Raw genomic sequence first — 24,881 nt, 5'->3', positions numbered from 1 at the left:
GCAATGAGAAGCCCACGCACCACAAGGAAGAGTAGCCCCCGCTCGCCGCAACTAGAGAAAGCCTGTGTGCAGCAACGAAGACCCAACGCAGCCCTAAATAAATAAATAAATAAATAAATAAATAAATAAAGGAAGGGGTAGGATCTTTTTATTGGAAAGAAGAGAATTTAACTAGAGACTATCCTAATGCGGAATTTTTTTCTCAATGACAACAATATGGCAACAACAACCCCAGACAGGTGAAAATTTACAGATCTGTGAGGAAACATCACAAAAGTAGTGATCACATGGGCAGTTCTGTTAACTTTTTACAGGATTGTTATGTTAAAGAAACAAGCTGTACCTTTGAAAACGCACTATGTATTCCAGAATGGTTTAAAAGTAAATCTGCAGAAATAAGAATATATTCTCCTTAACTCTGAATATAATTTTAGAGGTGTTAAACAAAACGCAATATACATAATGAGCAGCCAATATCTAACGAAAAGCTTTTATTTCTGAATCCTATCATTGACACCATGGGATTTAATAATAATAAAATTATATGCATCTGCCTTTATTTTGTTTCTGAATTTATTTTATACACTTAGAGGCTTATAATAATTAAAATTATAAAAATTAATTGCCTTAATGGCCTGGAGGGCATGGAAATACTAAAACGTTTATGCAAATACGACTTATTAAATAGTACTGACAAAGATACATAAATTATATTTAATTCTACTACGATGACTTAGATGAAAACAGTCTAATGGATTGTGTAAGGGTCACAAATCTAGCTCCTGGCTTTTTACTTGTGTGAACTTGGGCAAGTCATTAATTAGCTGCTTATGCCAGCTGCCTCCACCTGTAAAATGAGACAGTGCTACTTCCCGACTGCATGAGAATATCCCAGGCTCAGCTTTGACAAGTTTCCCCCAGAATTTAACCTTTTTATAAAACCAAATTCGACCAAGATATAAAGGTATAAGAAATGTTAATTTTCCTTAAACTGGCAGACTAGACAATGTCTTCCAATGGCATTGCAGACATTGAACTATTCAACTGTTCATGAAAATAGTCATGCTTATTGATTCACTAGGCTTGTGTCTACATGAGAGCAAATGCTGAGGGTAAACAGGGGACAAGTTCTGGGGAAAAGAATTCAGTGAGTCATTAGGGCTAGAAGTGAAACAAAATGCTATACCAAATCCTATTGAAACTTTGGGACTTAAAATGAGAAACTACTTTTTCCCATGAGAACTCAGCAATTATAATTCTAACGAATGCTAGGAAAGATTTTTCAAGTTCTTAGTTGATGTGTTTAAATACAAATGTTTTCAATGAAATATGCCATTTTATAAAATAGAGTCACTATTAATTAATGCCAAAACCAAGAGAATTTTTACGGAATTACATATTATGGACACATGACTACCAAAGTGGTTCATCATGATTGATGTTATGATTCTGAATACCACAGGAGTTGGTAATGATTCAGTGCCTTCCCATGAAATTCAAGCCAATGTTGTTTGACTAATTGGCTCATCATTGTTCACTAAATTGGTATTTTCTCTGCTATTCTGTTTCCAATCATCTGGTATTCCTCTGGAGCCTAGGCAGTCTTCAGGTATGTGCTTCAACTCAAGCCTGACATTGTAGGTCAGATCCTGAAATCAGGCCTAAGAAACAATTCTGAGAAAACAATGCTATTTAAACATCATTAAGTATGGTAATTTAGTTTCTCTGTGTTCTCATTTTTAACTGAAATAAGAATCTACTTTATGGTGAATAAATCCGCTCCTGAACATCAAATTGTGGTGACATTTAATAACTTATTAAATTATATACTTCAATATTCACCTAAGCTCAAACAGAAGTCAATTACTGATTATCCCCTAAATCAGGGATCAGTAACATGAATAATAGAAAAACTCATATTTAGTCTATAAGACATTTACAAGACAAGAAGAGATCTCATAGTTAGGGACTGACCACATATTCGTGTGGGCTCACATTTATGTATACTTTACTTTTTCTTCTTTGTGATCTAATATTGAAAAGATTGTAAATACCTAAAGAGGTTCATTTCCCCAAATCTATATATTATCTTGACACTAAAATTAAGAAATACTTTTAGATATTTCTAGATATACTTAAAATTGTACAAGAAGACCATCTTTTAACATTGGCATCTCTTGCTCTAATAGGGCCAACTAAAACTGGTGCATCAAATTCACAGCCTGACGTCATGGCAGAAGTTAACTGTGCCCCTTACTGAAGAAAGTCGCCTCTACCCCAGATTTATGGTTCCTTCCTACTCCCTGCTGTCAACAGGACAAAGGGACCAATTTGTTGCTGCTGAAATGGGCTCTACTGAGCAGCCCATGGAATGATATGAACAATTCACCTGGGAAGGAGAGACTTGAGTTCTGCCTCTACTTCACTGTGAGATCGTACACAAGTCCCTGAGATTCTGTTTTCTACAAAATGAGGGTCTATGAAATGAGGGTCTCAGACTAATGATGCCATAGGATTGGAATAGCTCTCACATTCATTGCTGACAACACCTCCAAGCTCTCCTTGGTGATCATGCCACCTTTTCTTCCATATAGGAAGAAATGAAGTCTAGATAATATGACACAGTGTTACTTCTACTCAGTTATTCTGATAGTGGCTCTTAGCCCTTACTTAAAGTTATTTTAAAGGATGCCAGAATTTTCCTTAGTAACATTAAATAAGGACTCAGGAAAATCCAAAGACGATTATTCCCTCCATTGTCTTGTCCTTGTGCAATCATACAGGTGAACATCAGCTCAGGTCCCCTACAGTCATCATTACTGACCACTTTCAAACTCCTGTCTGACAGAGAAATAAATACTCACGCCCCCAAGCAAAATGGTATCTTTTCAGAAAAGAAAGTTCTAAGTACACAAATATGAACCCAATACCTGTTGGGGTTAAAACATGGTAATAAACCATTCTTTTTTTTCCCTTCAGTTTTAATGATGAGTTCAAACGAGTACGTTTCAACAAACATAATTTCACATGGGACTGTCTCATTCACCCGGCGCTCCGCGCTGGCAATCAGACTTTCACCAGACAAATCTACCCCAAAGCACAGTATGTGCTTACAAAGGTTAGTCAGGACTCCATTTGGATAACAGCAGCTTAATCATTTCAATCTTTGAAAAATAAAACAACAGTTTTTGGAAGCCTCTAATTTATTTTAGAGTTTCTTTTCTCATCTTGGATCGCCTTCCTCCTCTAAAACTGGTTCTCATTTCCCAAAGCTCTTGTTTGTGCTCTAAAAGCCGCCATCGCTCTTGGTGAAGACGGCTTGACAAAAGTCAGTCAGCGAGACGGATCTCTTTGGAAATGGAAGCCGGCTGGAGCCCACCAATTTTAACGACTTCAGTTTGAACTGAAGAAGAGTTTATTGCCACTCTAGTCCCCTTCCCTGTGGCAGTAAATTACCAACGATTAAAGAGCCAGTTTCCCCTCACCCTCTTTGCCTCCACTGCCCTTCTCTGCTCCTGGCAAAAACATAAAAAACGCTCCCCAAAGGACAAAACCTGCCACCAAGGCAGCAGCACTGTGGTAATTTCCCAAGGCATTATGATTGATAATGATCAACAGAGCGTGGGATAATAGCTCCCCTTAATTTATGGGGCCCTTTGAAGGGTTAAAATATGGCAGATGTTGATAGCTGACACTCCTTGCTAACAGGAAAGACACATTGCCCTGGGGCCTACTTCTAGGCTTTCCCTTCCCCGCAGCTGTCTGTGTAGAGCTAATTGTATCCACTTGTTTAACCTCGGGGAACGTCTGGAGGGGACCCAGTGCCACAAGGGTACCTTTTTTTTTTTAACGGTCATTTCCTCTCTGGTGTAACTTGCATGACAGTATGTGACAAGCAGAAATTAATGGGGACACTGCTGTGCCAATTCCTCCTGAATTGCTGACACTGGCTACAGGCTGCCTGTTTGCCACCCAGCCAAGACCTCACATGAAACATGGCGAGGGGCCCACAGTTCTATTCACCAACGAGCCAGCTGGTCAGTGATGAGAGAAGCCGAAACAATGTGGGGCGCACAAACCAGGAAGAAAATGCTTTACAAACCGCTTCAAACCAAGGAGGTAGCGTTTGCTGGGAGTTAATACGCCGGTTTATTTTCCTGAGTGGCAAACGGTAGGGACCCCAATCTCCATAGTACTTTGGGTATAAGAAGTATTCCTCTTCCAAGGCCTCCTCAGGTATAAGCTCGGGTAGGAACATCATTCAGGCCAAAGGAAGCCATGTGAGATTCGTCTCCAAGGAAGCTTTTCCAGCAGGTGGCTTCCAGGAAGGCCTAGGAGCCAACAGGGTATCTCTTGCCTCTAGTGAACTACCATGGGGCTGCCCAGTTTAAAAATTCTACGCATGGGGTATCTTTTTCACTCTTTCTCACACATACAAGCACACGCACAAAAGCATCTCGAGTTCAAGCCCATTGATTGTCTGCAACGTTTTGCAAGGTTGGGGAATCTGCCCCAACCTTGGCAAGATCCGGGAATCTGCCCCAACCTTGGCAAGATCCGCTTTCTCCTCTTTATACAATCAGGAATCAAACTCAGCCGGTGGGGACTTAAAATGGTGGCTCTGTTATGGATTAGGGCCTGCTGATTTTGGCTCAGAAGAACAAATAAAGGCATATAAATTTTTTAAAAGGGGGGTGGGGGGGAGGAGCAAACAGGAACTTCACCTCACCGTGAGGTTGTATACAACTCAAAAGTCAAGTTTAAGGAGAAAGATGGAAAGCTGCAATGGGAAAATTACACTGGTGAGTGTTTTATAATAAATTTGGAAGCCCTGAGGGCACGTCAGAAAGGCACAACAAAGAGGTGCCTCAATTTTGTGTCTGGGCGTGGCATGGAGTGAAATTTGGGTGCTCGAAAGTAGTGGATACTCTCATAAAAACAAGAATCTGTTCAATTCACTTTCTCTTCCATCCCAATTTTTACAGTGTACTGATGTGAAGATGTAGCCAGTTTCTGAGAACGTAAGGGACACGGGACACTTGCAGCAACCAGGGAATTCAGCAAATGAACAATGTAGAGGTTTTGGTCTAAGTTCAACAGGCCTCTTGTTTTGGGGGAGGGAATAGCGGGAGGAGAGATTGCAATAACCTGCAGCGTTACCAGGTTGGTCCTGGGGAGAAAGAACATGTGTTTCCACTTCCGAGAGGGCTTTTCAAAGCCAGCCTTAGAGTGGTGGCCTCAGGATGGTCATTCTTTGGCCATCTATCTTTCCACCAGCAAACGGAATGAACAAAATTCTCCAAGTCACTAGGGTAAGAAGCATAAGACCAGAGAGAAAGTATAAAACAGCTTGCATGCCCACCTGTAGCAAATAAAGGCTCTGGGAATAACTTTAGTGGATGGGCTGTTATTTCTATAAATATAATTTAGGAAAGGTTTAAAGCATTTCTAACTCAGAACTGGAATGCAGGCCTGGAAAAAACACAAAGGAAGAAGTCATGGAAGTGGAAACCCTAATCTCTTAGACAAACACATTTCCAAAATATACTATATAAGGCTACCTGAGCATTTTTTTAGTGTTCACTGCCGATATAGGAGTCTTTAAGGACTCCTGCTTTCTGATAACAAAGTAGTATTTTAATGAAAATCCAAACACACCAAATCCAAAGGGTGCTGAGAAACTACTGTCTAAATAATAGGTCCTTTTTGCCAAGACCAATGTGGAAACCTTAATAAACAGGAATCCCAAACAAATTCAGACACATTCCCTCTCATGTGACAACTGCATGGTCTGAGCTTGAATGTCTCAAAACTGACTCCGCAGGTATTCCCGAAGACATGTGCACGTGCAATCCCAAGCTTGCAGGGTGATGCCCACAGCTTCAGCAGCAGCTCTGCGGCCTTACCCACGAAGGGCAGGAGCTGTGCTGGGGGGTGCTTCTCACAATGTTTCTCGTTAGTTAAGATATTATTTGCATTTGCATTTACAAATTTAGCCCTAGCTTTCATTTCTGAGCTCCCAGGTTTTTCCAGCCTATAAATATCCAATTTAACAATGCCAAATGGAGTAAAAGAATGCTACGTATTGAATTTGATTGCACAGATACCTTTTGAAATGCATATTTTTAGGTTAAACAGGGGATACCTGTACTTATTAAAACAGCCTCTCTCAGCTCAACTGCCACACTGTAATGGTCAAAAAAGCTGCATGGCTTGTCAAAGGCTATCCAACTGCACACATGTTCGATTTGTGAGTTAGGGAATTATGAGTCGTATTTTAAAAGGCAACCCAGCAAGCAGCTGGATATAACACATTTCCAGGCTTCACGGCCCTTCTTGATGCTTCGTTAGGCCTCTTATCAGAACAAGAAGAATGGAGATCTCTGTTATGGATTTCCTGTGGTAAGTAAAAGACAAGGGATGATTTTCCAGTCCATTTCCCCTGGCAACATGTTCATCAATCACCAGAGGCTAGGACTTTGTTATTTTGGCTGGAGGAAAGAGAGCTCAGTGGTTTCTCTCCAAGTGAAATGGGACTCTCTCCTACCCAATACTCTAGGTTATCATCAAGAGCTGTTGCTGCGTCCACTTTAAGAGTATCTGCTTAGGGGCTCACAGAGCTAAGTTGGAACACAGCAATATTACCTACTGTACTGAGGATTCAGTCTGGGATACAAGCAATTCAATATTTTGAATGTGTTTGGTGATGCAGTTTTCTAAACCCAACAAGGGGACCACCAAAGCTATGGGTACTCATCTTTCTACAAACGACATAGCTTCAACAATTTTCATTTACTATCATCTACCCTGGTCTATGTTCATCTTCGTGTGTTCAAAAGGCCACAAATGGGAAGAGACAATAGACTTTAAGGAAAGGTTAAAAAAAAAAATAATAAGCATATATTCAAATTCCCTTTGTTTGGCATCACGTTCCCCCTTTAATTTTGAAAAAAAAGTAGCTTGTCTTTGAGTGGACAGTGGAGTTATTCAAGTTATTATAAGGGCAAGTGTATTACCAAGATTGCTGTTAGCATTTTGAGTCTCAAATTAAATAATTTACTTCGGGGAAAATAGGAAAGACAACTGACACTCTTTCATTAAACTAACTCTGCATTCACAACATCTTATCTATTCAATATCTGTGGGCAATCTCCCTGTAGAGGCCGATTCAGGGTTTGAAAAGAAATGTTCCTTTTTTAGCAGGCACAGAATAATGCATAGTCCTAAACAGCCTTTGCTGAACTATATACTGTAAGTGTTGTGAGCTGATTTTAACAAGAGGATTGAAAGTTGATTCCATGTAAAAAATATTGAAAACCTAGAGATCATTAAAGAAACCTACACCAGTACCTGCCACTGTAGTAAAAACAGGCTTGTAACTTTATTTTATATGCAGACATTAATTTAAAAGTTTACGACTCACCAGCAATTGCTTCCATTTACAATAAAGAGAAATTCCTCCATTGCCCATTATACCACTTAATGGTAAAATGCCGATAAGATTAAAGGAGATAGTAACAATGGTGTCAGTAAGACTGATTAGAAAACCGATCACATTTTTTTCCCAGTCTTTCAACATTTGCCCTTTTATCCGTATCATCAGCATCAATAAACACATACTAAATGTTTTTAATGTACACACATTGATTATTTTACAAAATCTGTCCTATTGTGTCGCCTAACCACAAACGACATGATATTATGTTGTTAATTCTTATGTCGGGCTCAAGAAAAGATTCAGATATAAGAACTTCAACTTTTCTATAATAGAAGGCATTCCCCACTAAAACACATAACACCCTTTTGTCAGATTATAAAAATACTAGGTTCAATCAGTCAACTATTGACAATTTCATATGGCTTAATGTACATGCTAATTTATATATTAACAACCCATACCTTAACAAAGATATACACTTAGTATTTTAGCATATTTCCTTCTAGTTTTCCATGCATCTATTTGAAATTATTTCAAAATTGGTATTGTATTATATATACAGTTTGAATATTATCTTTCTTTAGGCAATTCTTCAAAAATGAGTCTTTTTGAAAAATCATTCTGTTAAATGAATTTTCATAATTCATTTAATCATCTCCTATAATGATACATTCTGGTTTTAATGTGCATTTCAATGATTATTTGTGCAGTGGAATACTTCCCCTACCTATCTACCAGCCCTTCTGTGTATACGTATTTCTTCGTGAATCTGTCTGTTCGTGTTCTTTATTCATATCTAAATTAGGTAATTTTCTTTTTATTGGTTTCTAAGGGCTTTTTATATGTTAAGTATATTAAACCTCTGCTGTATTTTTGGCAAATATCTTATTTGCCTGTTAGTTCTATTTGTAATATTTTAAGTTTAAACTTTTTTTCGTCTAATCTATGAAGTATTTCCTTTGTGACAATTTCTACTGTTTTATGCTTAGAAAACCCTTCTCTACTCTCAGATCTGATATTTGATATATTATTCTATTCATTAAAAAAATTAATAGCAGCACCCCCCTCATATACACATACCTTTTAAAACTATAAAGTGTTTAGACTTTATACAAAACCACAAAAGACAGCAATTGCTTGGTATCCAAAGCTGGAATGCTGTCTTCAGCCTCCTAACCAGCACTAAATGTTACTAAATCAGTCCTGTTTCTAGCAAAATTTACAAGCAAACTCAGCTGTCTCTTTTCTAAGGAAAATTTCCTGCTGTACAAAGGGTTACCTCTGAACAGTATCTCTATTATTTCACCCATGACTCCATTCCTAATTTTCTGTTTTCTGGCAGCTGCTCTCTAACTTACAAATAATGCATGTCTTTGTTTAGAGTTCCTTAAAAAAACTGTATATTCTAAATGTGGAAGAAAGCTCAATTTATTTTACTTTGAAACCTGAGAAATCAATAACATGAACCATATGTTAATTATGGAACTTGGTGATAAATAAAGTAAGAAGTCCTGTGAAACTGTGGTGGTGAAAGTGATGGAGCTGAAACAGAAAAGAAGTCCTTTCTCTTGGTGTGCGATGCTTTCATAAATCTCCCTCCTTGGGACGACACCAAAATGCAACTCTTTTCTTAACTCATTCTAATGTAACTTATATTTTACTTTCTTCCCAACTCCTGTTTTTTATCAAGATCTTACAGCAATCACGAAAAGCATATCAAGGGCCGTTAATACAGTGGCAACATTTAGAATAGATGATGCCAAAGACAAAATTAACCAATATTTATGTCCTTGATTTTCATTTATTTGGATTCATGTAGTTTTGCACTGAAGACATGAATCAAGCCACCTTTAATATCTGTTTGAAACATTAAAGGACTTCAGGTCTACAAGATATACTGCTATGACTAGAGAAAGAATCATAATGGGGGAAACAAAAGTGAGTAATATAATGTTTCAGATATTTACACTCAGCATCCCGTATTTTTAAAAGAGCTAACTTTTAGGGGGTGGTTATTGAGGGTATGTAAATCTCTCCTTTTTCACTGGAACCCATTAAATCAATTCTTCTCGTTACTACAAACCAATGTCCTCCCTCTTCTTGCGCCCGCATCCTCCTGACTCGGAATATATTTTTACAGAGGGAAGAGACGGAGGGAAGCAGGACCCTCACCTACAGCTTTTATACCACACCTTCGTCTCAGTAAACACTTCAGGTCTTCAGCTATGGGTGATGGTGAGTTCCAGATTTAAACAATAAAATGTGATAGTGAAATTAAAATGTTCATTAAGTGTTCAATAAGTGTTCCAACATATTCATAGAACTAAACACATTCACAGAGCGACTTCAATTAAGGATATCTGTTTCCAGATCAATCAGCATCTGATGGCTCAGCGTAGATTTAAACCCTTTAACGTTGCAGTTCCTAAACTTAATTTGGAGTGAAACCTCCTATGCCCTGTGGTCCCCAATTTCCTGCTACGTTCTATTTTAGCTTTCCAATCTAAAAGTGGTGTGACTATACTAGAGTAGAATGATAAATATTTCTTTGGTTTTGTCCAAGAAAGGAAAAATGAACAAGTATGGTCAGGGACAGCAGAGAGCAATGGTAAATATAAAAACCAACAAAGCTACTAGCTTACATTTGTTAAAGGCTTAGAAACACAAGTGGAAGAAATTCTGAGCACTCACATCTTCTAATACATGAACCTCAAAGTAAGTACCTGAACACTCTGTTTGGCCACATTAGTGTCAGCACTAAAAATCTATGCCTATGATTCACTTAAGTTTCATATGGTTTTGGTTCCTCATCAAATCAATAAAACAGGGTTAGGAATTCTGATCATTACACTTGCAAATCTGGTAATGGTTTACTAAGTTAGGACCACAGAGAACTGTGAGAACATTAAGTGAAATGAAACAAAAAGCATCTTTCAAAGGTCAAATCATGGTATGTCATGAACACTTTTTTTGAGAAGAGTAGCTTTCTGGGTGGCTTAAGACTTTCTAGTTAGAATTCTCATGTTCCTAAGCGTTTTCTCTTTAATTCATATAAATGAGTTAGCATTTTCCAATAGACCATCTTAACGAATAAAACATCAGTGCTTTTAAACAACTATTCATACAGTCAGACGGCTTTAGTTAAAATGCCACACCTGATTCATCTGAGCTTAGATTAGAGTCCTCTGAATGGCTGGGGCCACCTACTCATAGGCAAGCAAATATTCCAGAGGTTTGAGTCACCTCAGACATTTTCCATTTCCAAGTAGGGTCATATGTCAAACTGTAAGGAGTATTTTTTAAACAGCAGTGTCTATAAGCAACATCAGAGGGTACTTATTGGAAACTCCCTCCTGAGATTATTTTTAGGGCAAGACTGTCAATTTAAATGAGCACCCCAGGCGGTGATTATATAGGTGATTCACTGACCACACCTGCAGAAAGAGCATTATGTTTAACTTAACTTCATTAACCCCTTATTAGATGGTAACTCATTTTTACAAAATTTGTTGGGTTTAGTCTGTTTTCCAGGCATCCAAATTAGGCTTCCACTGTACGGTGGTAGCTAGAGTTCTTAAAGATTAGATTTATACTTGGTCATTTCTAATATTCACAGAATTTTCTTTTAATTCCTAAGACATCAAGAGTCACAGTGTTCAGATGCTTGCATGAAGGCCCTGATTTAGATATATGAATCCAAATTCAGGTCAAACTCTCCTCATTTCATTTTTTCCACTGGAGTCAATCTTTTTGGAGAATTTTGCTCTTTGATAGTGGTGATGAGAAAGATGAAGGCAGAATGAGAGTATTTGCAACAATATTTCATTTGCTGGAGATATTTGATTCTCATACCTACCATTATGAGGTTTTCATTATGGGCTTCGTTGCACAACCATTTGTGAAAGCACTTATTCATTTCGACAAATATTTAATAGAACCAATAATGATTTTAACTGCAATGAAACAATTAAGCCTTTCCACCTTGCTTAGGAATGAGGAAGAAGTTACAATCTTAGATAACTGGTGGATACTTTCTCTAGATGCCTTTCACTAATTTAAAAATTAGTGACTGCAAATCATTAGCAACTGCTCTAGTAGAATGTGCTTTCTGAACTTCCAAACTCCACAATCACATGGCTATCTGAAATCTCTGGATACGAATGATAAAAATCCAAATGAATAAATATAGGAGAGTATTTCCAATTAGATCTTTTTAAAGTAACTTAACTCTTTGAAGCTGCTACTTCTCATGGTGGGGATGAGAAAGAACTTTGCACACACAGCGAATATATGGAAACTGACATTTAAATTTTAAAAAATGTGTCACTCTACCCCTGAGAAATGAGAACGGGCTCTAAGATTCATAGCGTCAATCAATCGCTTCACTGGACTCAGTGTCCCATCCTTAGTATACAACACAATTAGCAGAGTCCAACATTGAAAGAGAACAATTTCGGGAATTTAGTTAAGTCAGTATTATATTAAAGGAGAAAATGCCGTCTAGTTCTAGTGGAGATCAGTTACTGGTTTTAGACTATATCTAAGCCAAGCCAACCAAGCAAATCCTTAGTTACAGTATGGATAATACCACAGTGTCCCTGCCCACCATGAAGAAAGAGCCACATAAATGTGTTGAGCTATGGCATATTCTCAGCTTACTTTTCTATTTTATATATGTATATGCATATGTATGTATGTATGTGCATACATATATATTATTCTATTATATATGAATATGCACATATATAATAGAAAAGTAAATATATATAAATATATACAAATGTATCCCTGAAAAAGTACAACTTCCTCACTTGTACAATGGGAAAGTAGGTGCCTATGTAATCAACCCTCTAATTAACTCTGAAATGTAGGCATCAATATATAGTTACCAACACATGTTTACTGGGGGTCCTCTATATATCCCAGACAGTACTGGGGATAGTGCAATAAACTAGAGTCTGGACTTCAAAGCTCTCACCTTCTAGCTGGGAAAAATAAAGAACAAATATAAAAAAGTGAATGAGATCATTCCGGCTAAGTGTTGAAGAAGAGAAAATGGGACAACGTGGTGTAATGTGGTAAACGGTAAGTAGGTGTGGAGTGGTAGGTGAGGTGGTCAGAGAAGGAGTCGTTAGGATATAACCTGAGTTGGGATTAGAATGGTGAGAAATAGGCACCCTACCTGCGGGGCTTGGGAGGGAGAGGCATGGAACATTCCAAACAGAGTGAACAATAAATACCCACGCTGAGCTGGAAGCATGTTGGAAGAACAGAAAGAAGGCAGGTGTGGCTGAAGGACAGTGAACCAAAAGAGGAGAGGCAGATCAGAGCTTGGGAGGAAGGGGGTGGGTAGGAAGGAAGAGCCCTAGGTCATGCAAGGCTTTTTACTTTATTCTACAAGTCATAGGAAACTACTGGAGAAAAGTTTTCAGCAGGGGAGTAATACTTTTATTTATGCTTTAATAAGGTGCCTCTGGTTGCTGTATGGAGGATAATCTACAACAGGTGGAAGCAGCATATTGAGTTAGGAAGCTGGTTTGATGGGTTGGACCAGAGCTTTAGCAACAAAGATATTGAGAAGCAGTCGGATTGGGGTTATCTTTTGGGGATAAAACCAAAAGTACTTGCTAAGGGATTAGATGAAGATTGTGAAGGAAAGAAAGAAACCTAGAAGGATCCTTAGGTTTGGGGCTCAAACAACTGGGCAGATGGGGAAGGCTTGAGCTGGGGAGAAGATTCTTGGGCAATGTTTTGGTGGCAAGATATCAAACGGAACGGTTGGTCGACTACAATGCATTTAGAGCAAGGGGGAGAGGTCAGGCTGGAGAATAATGATACCTGAGGGTTTGGAACTGAACGACATTACCTGGCCAGAAAGTGTAGACAGGGAGGAGAAGAGAGATGAGGGTGAAGCTCTGGGTCACCCAACATTTAGAGGAAGAGAGCCAGAAAAGATACTGTAACCAGGGAGCTTAGGCACACACTAAACTTGGGCGAGGAATATCCCTCTTCTCTGTGGAGCATCCCTCGGCCATCTGTCACCGTAGTGATACGCACTGGGTATATACTGCCTGCAACTTTTTCATGGGCTCTATAAACAGATTTAATGCCCAAGGTGAGGAAGCACTTTCTAAACAGATTCCAACTTACCTATTATTAGCTTGATCAAAGTGTCATTTGTTTATTTTAGTGAGTCAATATTTATTTTAGTGAGTCAGTCTTACAGTACCTTTAGAAAGACACTAGTTTTTTTTTTCTTTTTAACCCATATTTCCTGTTAGGAAAAAAAAAAAAAAAACAACCACAAAATAACTCTGTTATAGTTTGTCATTACATACTTTTAGATAGTCATGTATTTGCATAATTCTGTCCTCTTTCTCCGATATTTTCAACTACTACAAGGGCTTGGGAACTTGCTTAAGGATGTCTTTCTGGGACAGTCCTCAAAATCTAGACGATCTAAAAATGTTCTCCCCGAAGAGTTACTGAAAGCTACCACAGATGTAGCTCACTCACCCTACATTTCCCCCTAAATTTGAGGTAAACTCAGTGTTGACTCACTTCCTTCCGATCAGCTCTTCTATTAGAGCTGATGATGGTCAATTGCTGGGGCCACTTTGATTTAACCCTCTAGCAACCCCCAGGCTGGCTGCCTAACTTTTGCTTAGCATTATGGCTGATGTTCCTGTTTTTAAAAATCCCCCCAAATTCCGTGTGTTGGGCGGGGGGAGTGAGGCAGGCACATACACAGGTAAGGGTGGGAACGAGGGTGTGGTCTGTGTGGAGAAAGCATTTCTTTTGAGTCAGAAGACTACATTCCAAGCTGACTTTCCACAGAGAAAAACTATGACATAGGTTACATTCCTGATGAAAGTTCAGACGCCTGAGTTTTAAAAAGCAGAATGCCTCTAAGCACAATTGTTAATATATCACGAATGATGTGCTTTTCATAAGGCATAAGAAGGGTCTAGAATGCGCATAGGCTGATTAGGTAAAACATTCCAATAACCAGTCCTGTAAAATGTTACATTAATGTGGAAGGGTAGTGAAACTTCAATGAAAGATTCTTAGGACTCAGGTTGGAGAGAGCCCAAAGCCAGGGACTGAGGAGGAAGCTGGGGCAGAGCTACGCAGAGCCTGGGGAAGCTAAGAGTGTGTGAGTATGCATGTGTGTGCGTGTGTGTGTGTGTGTGTGTGTGTGCGCACGCGCACACGCATGGGGGTGGAGGATGGGGGGGACAGTGGGGGGCAGGGAAGGAGGCAGGGGAGGCAAAGGGTAGAGGAAACACAAGATCTTGAGTACCAAGAAGAAAATAAGCTGTCTGGGCAACCACACTGGCTAGCTACAAGCCCTGAGAGATCCAACTATACTACAGGAGTGAACTATTTTAAGTCACATTGCTGTAAGTTGAGGCCCATTTTAGAGTAAAAACCAACACTGGCATGACTGACCTATGAGGTCCTTTGTACCAGAACTAGTGTTATTACAACATTCCACTTTGCTTATTACAATTAATCTTATTAAACAGTCCTCTCAGGCATCTTTCACAAATGCACTTTCTTCAAAAATTATTTCATGTGACTACAAAAAAGCAGTGTGCATTAAACACCAGGAAAGATGTGTGTGCATGTGCCTGTGTGTGTTTTTAAAACCATGGTCTATTCAGTTAAGTCCAGCCTTGCTATTAGATTGAAAAAAATCTCCTTCCAGGATCCTTATCATTATTGTGAAGTATTTGTTCTTTGAATTTCTTGTCTTGTTTTTGGGATCACTTTATTATGCAACATCTGCTCTGAATTTCAAATGTGATAAACAGAGTATGAGTGTCGGTGGCAGATGGCTAATGACCGGCAGCGACAGGGCATTCAAGCCTGCCTTGTTTTCTGGGAAGCGATATTTTCATGTTAATTTGCTCTGTGTCCTGCAAAGATGAGACAAATCACCTGCTCATAATTCAGGCAAAGTGGAGACCACTAGGAGCTGAGCGGAGCCGTGGCTTGATTCCTTTAGGGGTGAGAGGAGAGAAGGCTCTGAGAGGCTTTCCTCATCAGAGGCCAGGGACCAGGCAGTCACTTTGCATTATGTCAGATGGAGAAAGATGAATCAGCCCTGGGCATCCCAACCTGACACCAGAGCCACTGTTTACTGCAAGCAGATATTATTCATGAAAACAGATCTTTCCCAGAGGCAGAAAACAGGTGCTATTAACAGTGTGTGTCAGTCTCTGAAGTCTGGGTTTTGTAAAATAAACTTAATAGTACATTTTATCTCTTACTGAAAATGTTACAACCAACAGAAATCTCTAAGAAACATACAATCGAAGATAAAATGAAATCTAATTCACAGAGAAAATGACCCACACAGATACATAAAACTTGAGGTCTTTCGGCCTTCTCAAGCCATATAGAATTCATCTGTCATAGAGATACGCAAATAAAATATAATTTTTATTCCAAGACTGAGTCATCCAAAGAGGCCATGTGGTCTTGAGCTGAAAGAACTGTGTTCTACTTTGGAGAGGCAGCTGGTGTTCTCTGTGAGCTTTCAGTGCCTTTGAATTTCTATTTGTGAAAAGCGTGTTACATGTACAGAATGTCCAAAGAATGAAACTAGGTTCTCAAAGAGTTTAAAAGATAGTTGAGAAGCCAGGTCATATACTAGGAGAGATAATGTACTAGAGACGGAAGCCTGAGTACCAAATGATAGTTTAGTAAAAGAGGGCATTACCTTTGAAAACATGTAAAGCATAAGATTTTACACAGGAGTCTCTCCCCATATATATCCTGCCATATAGTTCTTTTTCTGGATAGCAGTTACACATGACTCAGGAACAAGGTGAGGGAATTTGTTTACAGTTCTTTCTGATCCTCTCTCATAAGGTAGCAGATAAAGGCATGAAAGAGAAAAACCTAATGATCTGGAAGCCTTTTTTATTTTCTCATAAAGGCCCCATAAATGAAAGGTGCTACATAAACACAGGTACTCAAAATGTATTATGAACCCACAAAGAAAAAAATAAGACAATCATAAGGTGGCAATTATTGCCTCATAAGTTTAAGCGTGGTGGTCTAAGAAGACAATGTCGAATCTCAAATGATCAAATTAAAATTAAACAGACGGCACTGCATTCCTCCACAATTAAGTACATCAAAAAATAACATTCTGAACTAGAAATAGGAAAGTAAGATATGGCAACAATAAGCCTACGAGGCAAAGTTTGAGTATTTGTTGACGTCACAGCATAGCAGTCAAGAGGTTTCTTTATGCAAATGTCACCATCAACATGAATGAATATATCTCAGGACATCAAGAAAAGAGATTAAAGAATGTGATGAAAACTTCAAGATGAAGTATGAATAAGACGTATAAATGTATTTATTTATTTATTTTTAGAATAGGTGTATTTTAAAATGTTGGAAAGAACCACCTATGATTTTATTTTATTCTCATAAGCCTCTCAATGACAATTTTCAGTCCAGACCATATCATAATGACAGAATTTCCCCGAATGAGTTCACCCAACTATCAACCTTCGCAAACACTTAGGGCTTCAGGGGTGGTTTTCTGCCTTTTTTACTTTTAAAAACAAATGGTATTTAAATGCATGTAAAAATTGTTATGTGATATATGTAAGCTGGGAAAATAAGCCCATCATGGGCTCTTTTTTTGTTTGTTTGTTTCTTTTCTTTTTCTTTTTTTTTGGTTGCATCATGTGGCATGTGGAACTTCCCTGACCAGGGATCGAACCCACACCCCCTGCAGTGGAAGCACGGAGTCTTAACCACTGAACCACCTGGGAAGCCCTCATGGGCTCTTTTTATAACAAACAGGTTGATGAAAATGGTACTGAACAGAAAGAGTTTACCTCTGTAATAGCTAGTCAGAGACCATGCAGCATCCCAGTTTTACCCAAGTACGGCTCACCTAATGCAATTTACGTCCTGAATGTGCACTCGAATATACTGAATTGAGGCGGACCAACAGGTAAACAGTGCCACAGAAAACATGGTGGGGGACAGGTGGTGGAGGAAAATTCCCACAGCCTAAACCATCTGAATATGAGGTCTTTCCCTGACTTCCTGTTTTACACCTATTTCATGTTAAAATATTTTACCTATTTGTCTATTTTGCAACATGGTGAGTTCTGATATATGCAAGACAATGTCAAGAATAATATATATGATTTTGAAGAACATTTTAGAAAATATTTTGGTACCATAATGCAAAGAATCAGCTACAGACTGTGTTTATTCATAAGTAAGAGGGGTTTTTTAAACTTGAAAACACCAAACATCAACTAAACTACTTAAATAACCATAGAGAAGTGTCCCACATGCTTCTGTGTGCTCTTATATTCTAAGGTCCCCAAGTGCAGGTTCATGACTCATGGAGTTTTGTGTCCTCAAAGTGCCTAGCACAGAACTCACCCTGTAAATATTCAATTAACCTTTGTACGAGTATATTCAGAAAAACTCTTATTACAACAAAGCATTCTATATAAAGAATCCGATCCATGTTCCCAATAGGTTCCTCATAATAACAATATTCACTTGATATAGTTATTGAGACTTCTCATAAATGAGCTATACAACAACAAAATATTTCTGTTCTCTGGCTGTGTGCTTGAAAAATTCAATTAACCAGAACCTCAACTAGCTGGAACTTCCTACTGAGCAGCTGTTTATCCTTCACACCAGTGCTTAAAAAGATGTCAACTTAGAAACAAAAGATAAAAGTGTTCATTAAAAATAAATTTATGTCAATCACATATTCAGCTTAAAACTATCCATTTGATAGTATTATAGTGCTTTTAAATGATTACTCATGTTTTTAATGATGACCTTAAAGAACCTCAAACACAAATTCTAAAAAAAAAAACAACCCCTTATACTTAATAAGGAAGAAAAGTAGATCAGCACATTTCAGAAAATTTTTAAAAATTAAGGATGAATGGGCATATATCTGGAGAAAACTCTAATTTGAAAAGATACATGCACCCCAGTGTTCATGGCAACACTATTTACAATAGCCAAGACATGGAAGCAACCTAAATGTCCTTTGACAGATGAATGGATAAAGAATATGTGGTATATATATATACAATGGAATATTACTCAGCCATAAAAAAGAATGAACTACTGCCATTTGCAGCAACATGGATGGACCTAGAGATTATTATACTAAGTGAAGTCAGACAGACAAAGACCAATATAATATGATATCACTTATATGTGGAATCTAAAAAAAAATGATACAAATGAACTTATTTACAAAACAGAAACAGACTCATAGACATAGAAAACTTATGGTTACCCAAGGGGAAAGGGGCGGGGGGGGGTAATAAATCAGGTTTGGGATTAGCAGATACAAACTACTATATATAAAATAGATAAACAACAAGGTCCTACTGTATAGCACAGGGAACTATATTCAATATCTTGTAATAAACTATAATGGGAAAGAATCTGAAAAAGAATATATGTATATGTATAACTGAACCACTTCACTGTATACCAAAAACTAAAAACAACATTGTAAATCAACTAGACTTCAATTAAAAAAACAATTACGGGTTAAGACGAAAAGGGTCTTGCGACTAGCTTTTAAGTTAGCAAAAGATGTTCAATGAGCCATTAACATACAAATTAATCGCCTGAAATATTTCAGTTGACCATAGTTTTATTTTACTACGAAAACATCAAAACACCATTAACCACAAACCTTAAATAACCACAGCCCTTGCACCCACCTCTACCTCTGTGGGGCTGTTGCCCCTGATGGCTGAAGAAATTTAACAGCCTCCAGGAGAATCTCCTGTTCAACACAGAATGAAGTGACACTCCCTTTCCCTGGAGAGATGAAGAACTCAGAAATACTTTTAACAAGTTACCTTGTCAAAAGCTTCTGTTGATAAGCACCAATGCCCCGCTCCCCAACCTTGGCTTGGCCATTCCCCGGCTCCTCTCCTTCATCTCACCTTAGTGACCACCTTTTTGCCTGTTCCTCTCTGAATCCTGCTTACCTCTCTACTCCCACCCTTGGGAATTTCCCCCACCCCACTTCATTTTCTACTCTTGCCCGATCAAGCCTTAGTTTAAGCACATCACTCTGGTTTATCAGTCGTTTTAGCTACACATAGTTTTGCAAATGATTCCACTCGGCAGCCTCTAATGTCCTAGGAGAATTTAATGTGAAGCTCGAAAGATCTATGTAGGTGGCAATGTAGGGTATAAATATATGGTTACCTTGTCTCGCTCCCCCCAAAAAAATGACCTCCCCCAAATGAAATTTTTGAACTTAGAAATAGATCAGAAGAAGCTAATGCTTATTTTGACAGTCTGTGTTTAAGCTGTTGGAAGTCATTTAAAAAACAATTTTCAATTAATTATATCTGAAGAAAGGTTGGCAATGTGTCTTACTTATTGAGTACCTATGTGTATAAATCACTGAGTAGGGACTGTCAGGATACAAAGATGAATGAATAGGTAAGACATGGACACAAATAATGACAATTAAATGTAGAAAATATGATAAAGAGGGAAAGAGATGTAGAACAAGCTATAAGACAAATGAGATTACATCCAGCTATAAAGTTTGCTCAAATGATATCTGGGGTGGGCCTTGAAAAATGTAAGCAGAGAGTTATTGGTGGGGGGAGCAAAGAAATGGCAATGAGAAGGAAGCCCACGGAGGTAGGAAATTACGAGCCACAGTAAGAGGATGGGGATTAGCCCAATCTGTCCAGAAAGCAGAGTACACAAAACAGGGCTATACTCCACCCTGCATGCTGAACATGGTATTTTGGACAAACTCATAAAGGAGAGAACTGAAGCCACAGGATTGGAATAGAATTTGAGTGAAAAGAGGGATGCAGAGATAGAAGAGAAAAGGACCAAGAACAGGTAATTAGGAATACCTATGTTTAAAGGGCCTTACTGTCCTTGAAACTGCTCAGGAAGCAATAGACCATTCCTGAGCACCATATTCTTTTATGAAAGGCAGATAGGAGAAAATAAATTCTACATTAGTCTAAAACCAAAGAAATAAATCAGTCAATACATCAAGTTCTAAATGTATCAGTATCTGGGAACACCACCTAGCTATCACTAAAAGACATTTCTTACTCTGTTCAGAAGATAAACTGTTTCCAGCTATTAACTCCTATCTAAAATGATGCTGAACTCTAGAACTCATTTCTACACAATGAATGATAAGGTAAGGAGTCTGTTTCACCTAATTCACAAAAACAAACAGATCTTTGTGAAAACCTGCCCATGATATGCACAGATCTACAAGATCGACTGGGAAGTTCAATTAAGCAGCACAAAGTAAGACCAACAAAGCTTTATAAGTAGCTCTTCCCATTAGACTTAAAGGAAGAAAGGACCTCTAGTCAATACACTGCATCTAGCTTGCTGACCTCCAAGGAGTCTTAAGTCATCTTTGAATCCCAAGAGTTTGGGATGGTACTTGACACTTAGGCTTCCTATAAATGTTTTATGAATGAGAAGAAAATGGAGAAAGAAGGGCCTAACAATCAATATTTCAGATTTACATAGCATAGGTATGTCCTAGGACCAGTATACAATTACAATATTCAATACACTCATGAATGATGTTTTAAATTATAACCCTTAGAATCCACAAACGATCAGAAAAAGGCTGAGCTATACTTACTACACTATACTTTCTAAGCTTAGGGCCAGATAATGTACAAATAGATATTTTCCAATAATTTTAGTATGTATTAGAACTAAAGGGTTTTTTCCACTGAGCCCTAAAATTAGTGAACTAGAATATACCCCATTCTTTAAACATCCCACTTAGTCATACTAGATATATTTAACTATATATTGAGTTCCAAAGGCTCTAATTTTGGCAATTTTCATAAGGAAAGAGTGCCATTGTTTATATAGCAGAGAGATGATTCTTAGTACCTTTATGGTTTCAGTGGGCACTCCAGGCTCTGGAACTTTATCCAAATAAGTGGTCAAGTCTTGATCAACATGTTCAAACACTAATGTTAGTTTGGTTTCTCTGTCTGTTCGTGACACTGTGCACACATCAAACAACCTAAAAGGAAAAAAAAAAAGGAGGTATTAAGTAGGTGGTAATAAGCAAAGAAGTAACCTGTAAGTCTTACACATATCCCTCAATTTGATCATGTAATTAGGGGGAAAAAAAGGACAGGTTTGATCATTCCTTGTGATAATATGTAAGGATACCTAATAGGATCTGATACTTGAATATCGATATGAAAGTTCAGGGGCGGAGCACTTAGTGAAGTGGTGACAAAATCCACAGTGGCAAAGAGAAAGCAACACGACTGCAACATGAGAATGTCTGCTTGCAGAGCTCCTTAGTTAAGATCTTAGGTAGAACTTGCTGATAGAGATAGTTTCAAAAACTGCAGCCTCTAGGAAAAATATGGTTCTTAGCTCACAGGTCAAGAATTATTAAAGAGACAGACTGAGCATTTTTTGGAGATGTTGGACTCTGTAATTTAGATTTTCCTGGAATTTAAGGTCTTATGCCTATGAAAATAACTATAATGGAATATGGAGAAATTTGGTTTATTTCTAAGAAAGCCTTCTCATTCTGGTGAATCAAATCATTTCCCTAGAATGGGCATGAATTCTTAGTTTCAAAATTCCAAATATCATGCTAATAAAAACTGTGAAATTTTAACTTTAGCGGGGGGGCAGAAATTGCATTGGTAAACTATATTGCCCTTAGATGATAAAGGCAGATTGACAAACTTTGTAATTATGTTTGGATGGGAGAATTCAATTCCTTCCATAAAATCCTACAACTAATTCAAAATTTAAGTTTTAAGAACAAAGCCTTCAGTAGCCAAAAGAATTTTCAAGCCAAAGGACAGAATTTCCGTTAGCTTCAACAGACAAAGGATACTATCTGGCACATGAGATGCTCACCAAACATTTAAAGAACTAAACACACCACCCATAAACAAGCTATAAATAAATTTCTTGACAAGAATGTAATATAAATACTAAGAAAAGGCTAATAAAAGTGCTATTCATATTACTTTCTTTCATTTTTTAAAATGAAACAACACCTTCTTCAAAGAAACTAACTATAAATGTGCATATAACCCAGTTACTGAAATGCAGGGTTGACTCTCAGTTATCCACTTTGTACATTACCTCTTAAATTTTTAATGCCTAGCTGGTTCACCATGCCACTCTACTGCATTTCTGGGCTAAATGGGCTCCATAACCTTTGGTCCTTCAGTGTTAATCTAAAGTAAAGTTTAGGGCTCCCCTGGTGGCGCAGTGGTTGAGAATCTGCCTGCTAATGCAGGGGACGCGGGTTCGAGCCCTGGTCTGGGAGGATCCCACATGCCGCGGAGCAACTAAGCCCATGAGCCACAACTACTGAGCCTGCGCGTCTGGAGCCTGTGCTCCGCAACAAGAGAGGCCGCGATAGTGAGAGGCCCGCGCACCGCGATGAAGAGTGGCCGCCGCTTGCCGCAACTAGAGAAAGCCCTCGCACAGAAACGAAGACCCAACACAGCCAAAAATAAATAAATAAATAAAGTAAAGTTTAAAAGAAACTAAAGAACACCATAATTAAGTTAAATCAGATGGGGTGAACACCACCACCAACAGCCACACATACTTTATAGCCAGGTCCAAACTCCTTTTTAATTTTGGGCAGCCTGGGGTGAGTTCTACAATGTCATTAAAATCAATTAAGATCAACAGAATTTCTTCCTTACGTTTGTCTACTTCCAAATATTCTGACTTCTAAGTTTTAATTATCTATTTATAAACTTAACTTTTTCTAAATTTCTAAAGTCTTCGAGTACCACTAATGTGACTTATTCTGAAAAATTATTCTGACAAAGTAAAAACTCCTAATTAACAAATTTATTAAAAATAATGCCATAAATCATATGCATGCCGTACTGTGAAAAATATGATTGCTATCATGCATGGATCTGAAACCTGGGAAGTTTATGAAAACAACTCTTTCAAAATTTGTTAATTCGAGGTAACTACCATTTATTCATAGGCTCCTTTGAACCATCTTCTTTCCATTAAACCCGCATACTTTGACATCTTTACTCTTTTCTTCCTTTTTTTTTTTAACATCTTTATTGGAGTATAATTGCTTTACAGTGTTGTGTTAGTTTCTGCTGTATAACAAAGTGAATCAGCTATATGCATACGTATATCCTCATATCCCCTCCCTCTTGTATCTCCCTCCCACCCTCCTTAACCCACCCCTCTAGGTGGTCACAAAGCACCGAGCTGATCTCCCTGTGCTATACGGCTGCTTCCCACTAGCTAACTATTTTACATTTGGTAGTGTATATATGTCCATGCCACTCTCTCACTTCATCCCAGCTTACCCTTCCCCCTCCCCATGTCCTCAAGTCCATTCTCTACGTCTGTGTCTTTATTCCTGTCCTGCCCCTAGGTTCATCAGAACCATTTTTTTTTTTTAGATTCCATGTATATGTGTTAGCATACGGTATTTGTTTTTCTCTTTCTGACTTACTTCACTCTGTATGACAGACTCTAGGTCCATCTACCTCACTACAAATAACTCAATTTCGTTTCTTTTTATGGCTGAGCTCAACATCACTGATCATTAGAGAAATGCAAATCAAAACTACAATGAGGTATCACCTCACACCGGTCAGAATGGCCATCAACAAAAAATCTACAAACAATAAATGCTGGAGAGGGTGTGGAGAAAAGGGAACCCTCTTGCACTGTTGGTGGGAATGTAAACTGATACAGCCACTATGGAGAACAGTATGGAGGTTCCTTAAATAACTAAAAATAGAACTACCATATGACCCAGCAATCCCACTACTGGGCATATATCCTGAGAAAATCATAATTCAAAAAGAGTCATGTACCACAATGTTCACTGCAGCACTATTTACAATAGCCAGGACATGGAAGCAACCTAAGTGTCCACTGACAGATGAATGGATAAAGAAGATGTGGCAAATATATACAATGGAATATTTTTTCTTCCTTTTGAAGAAGAAAAAGGAGTTCCACAATTACCAAGCTTCTTTATATCTGGAGCTTCTATTTTCGTGATAAAATGAAACAGTAATGAACCAAAAATGGCCTGTACTAAAATCAAATACAAACATGGGAACTGCATCATTACAGCTGTGCTTCTTAAACATTACTTTCAAAATGTTTTCTATTATAAGTAATACATTTCCTTAATAAAAAAATACATTGTTTATTACTGCCTCCAGTCAGTAAAGAACTAGTAACTCCAGTTCTTACTACACTTATGGTTTGTAATACATAAGACGTTTTAGTAATTTCCAAAAGAAAAAAATTTTTTGACAGGGACATAGCTGGAGAATGAAGTGATCATAAAACACTGCTAAACCGAAGGGTCACTTGCTCCCAAACCGTTGTTAGTTACCTAACAGCCCTGGCA

The 24,881-nt window shown here is 38.1% G+C and overlaps 1 protein-coding gene across 5 annotated transcripts in view; it reads right to left on the bottom strand.

The window, feature by feature from the left end:
* The window catches only part of CDK6 (cyclin dependent kinase 6), a 228,620-nt gene that overhangs the window by 145,100 nt on the left and 58,639 nt on the right, over nt 1-24,881 (bottom strand). For all 5 annotated transcript variants that reach the window (XM_082472086.1, XM_082472088.1, XM_082472089.1 and 2 more), the window contains exon 3: nt 21,377-21,512. In XM_082472086.1, coding sequence (XP_082328212.1) covers nt 21,377-21,512 — 136 coding nt within the window. The remainder of the gene's footprint in view (nt 1-21,376; nt 21,513-24,881) is intronic.

This window comes from Balaenoptera physalus (assembly GCF_965194825.1).
Source record: "Balaenoptera physalus genome assembly, chromosome: 8".
Classification (NCBI taxonomy): Eukaryota; Metazoa; Chordata; class Mammalia; order Artiodactyla; family Balaenopteridae; genus Balaenoptera; species Balaenoptera physalus.
This window is presented reverse-complemented; position numbering and strand designations above follow the sequence as displayed.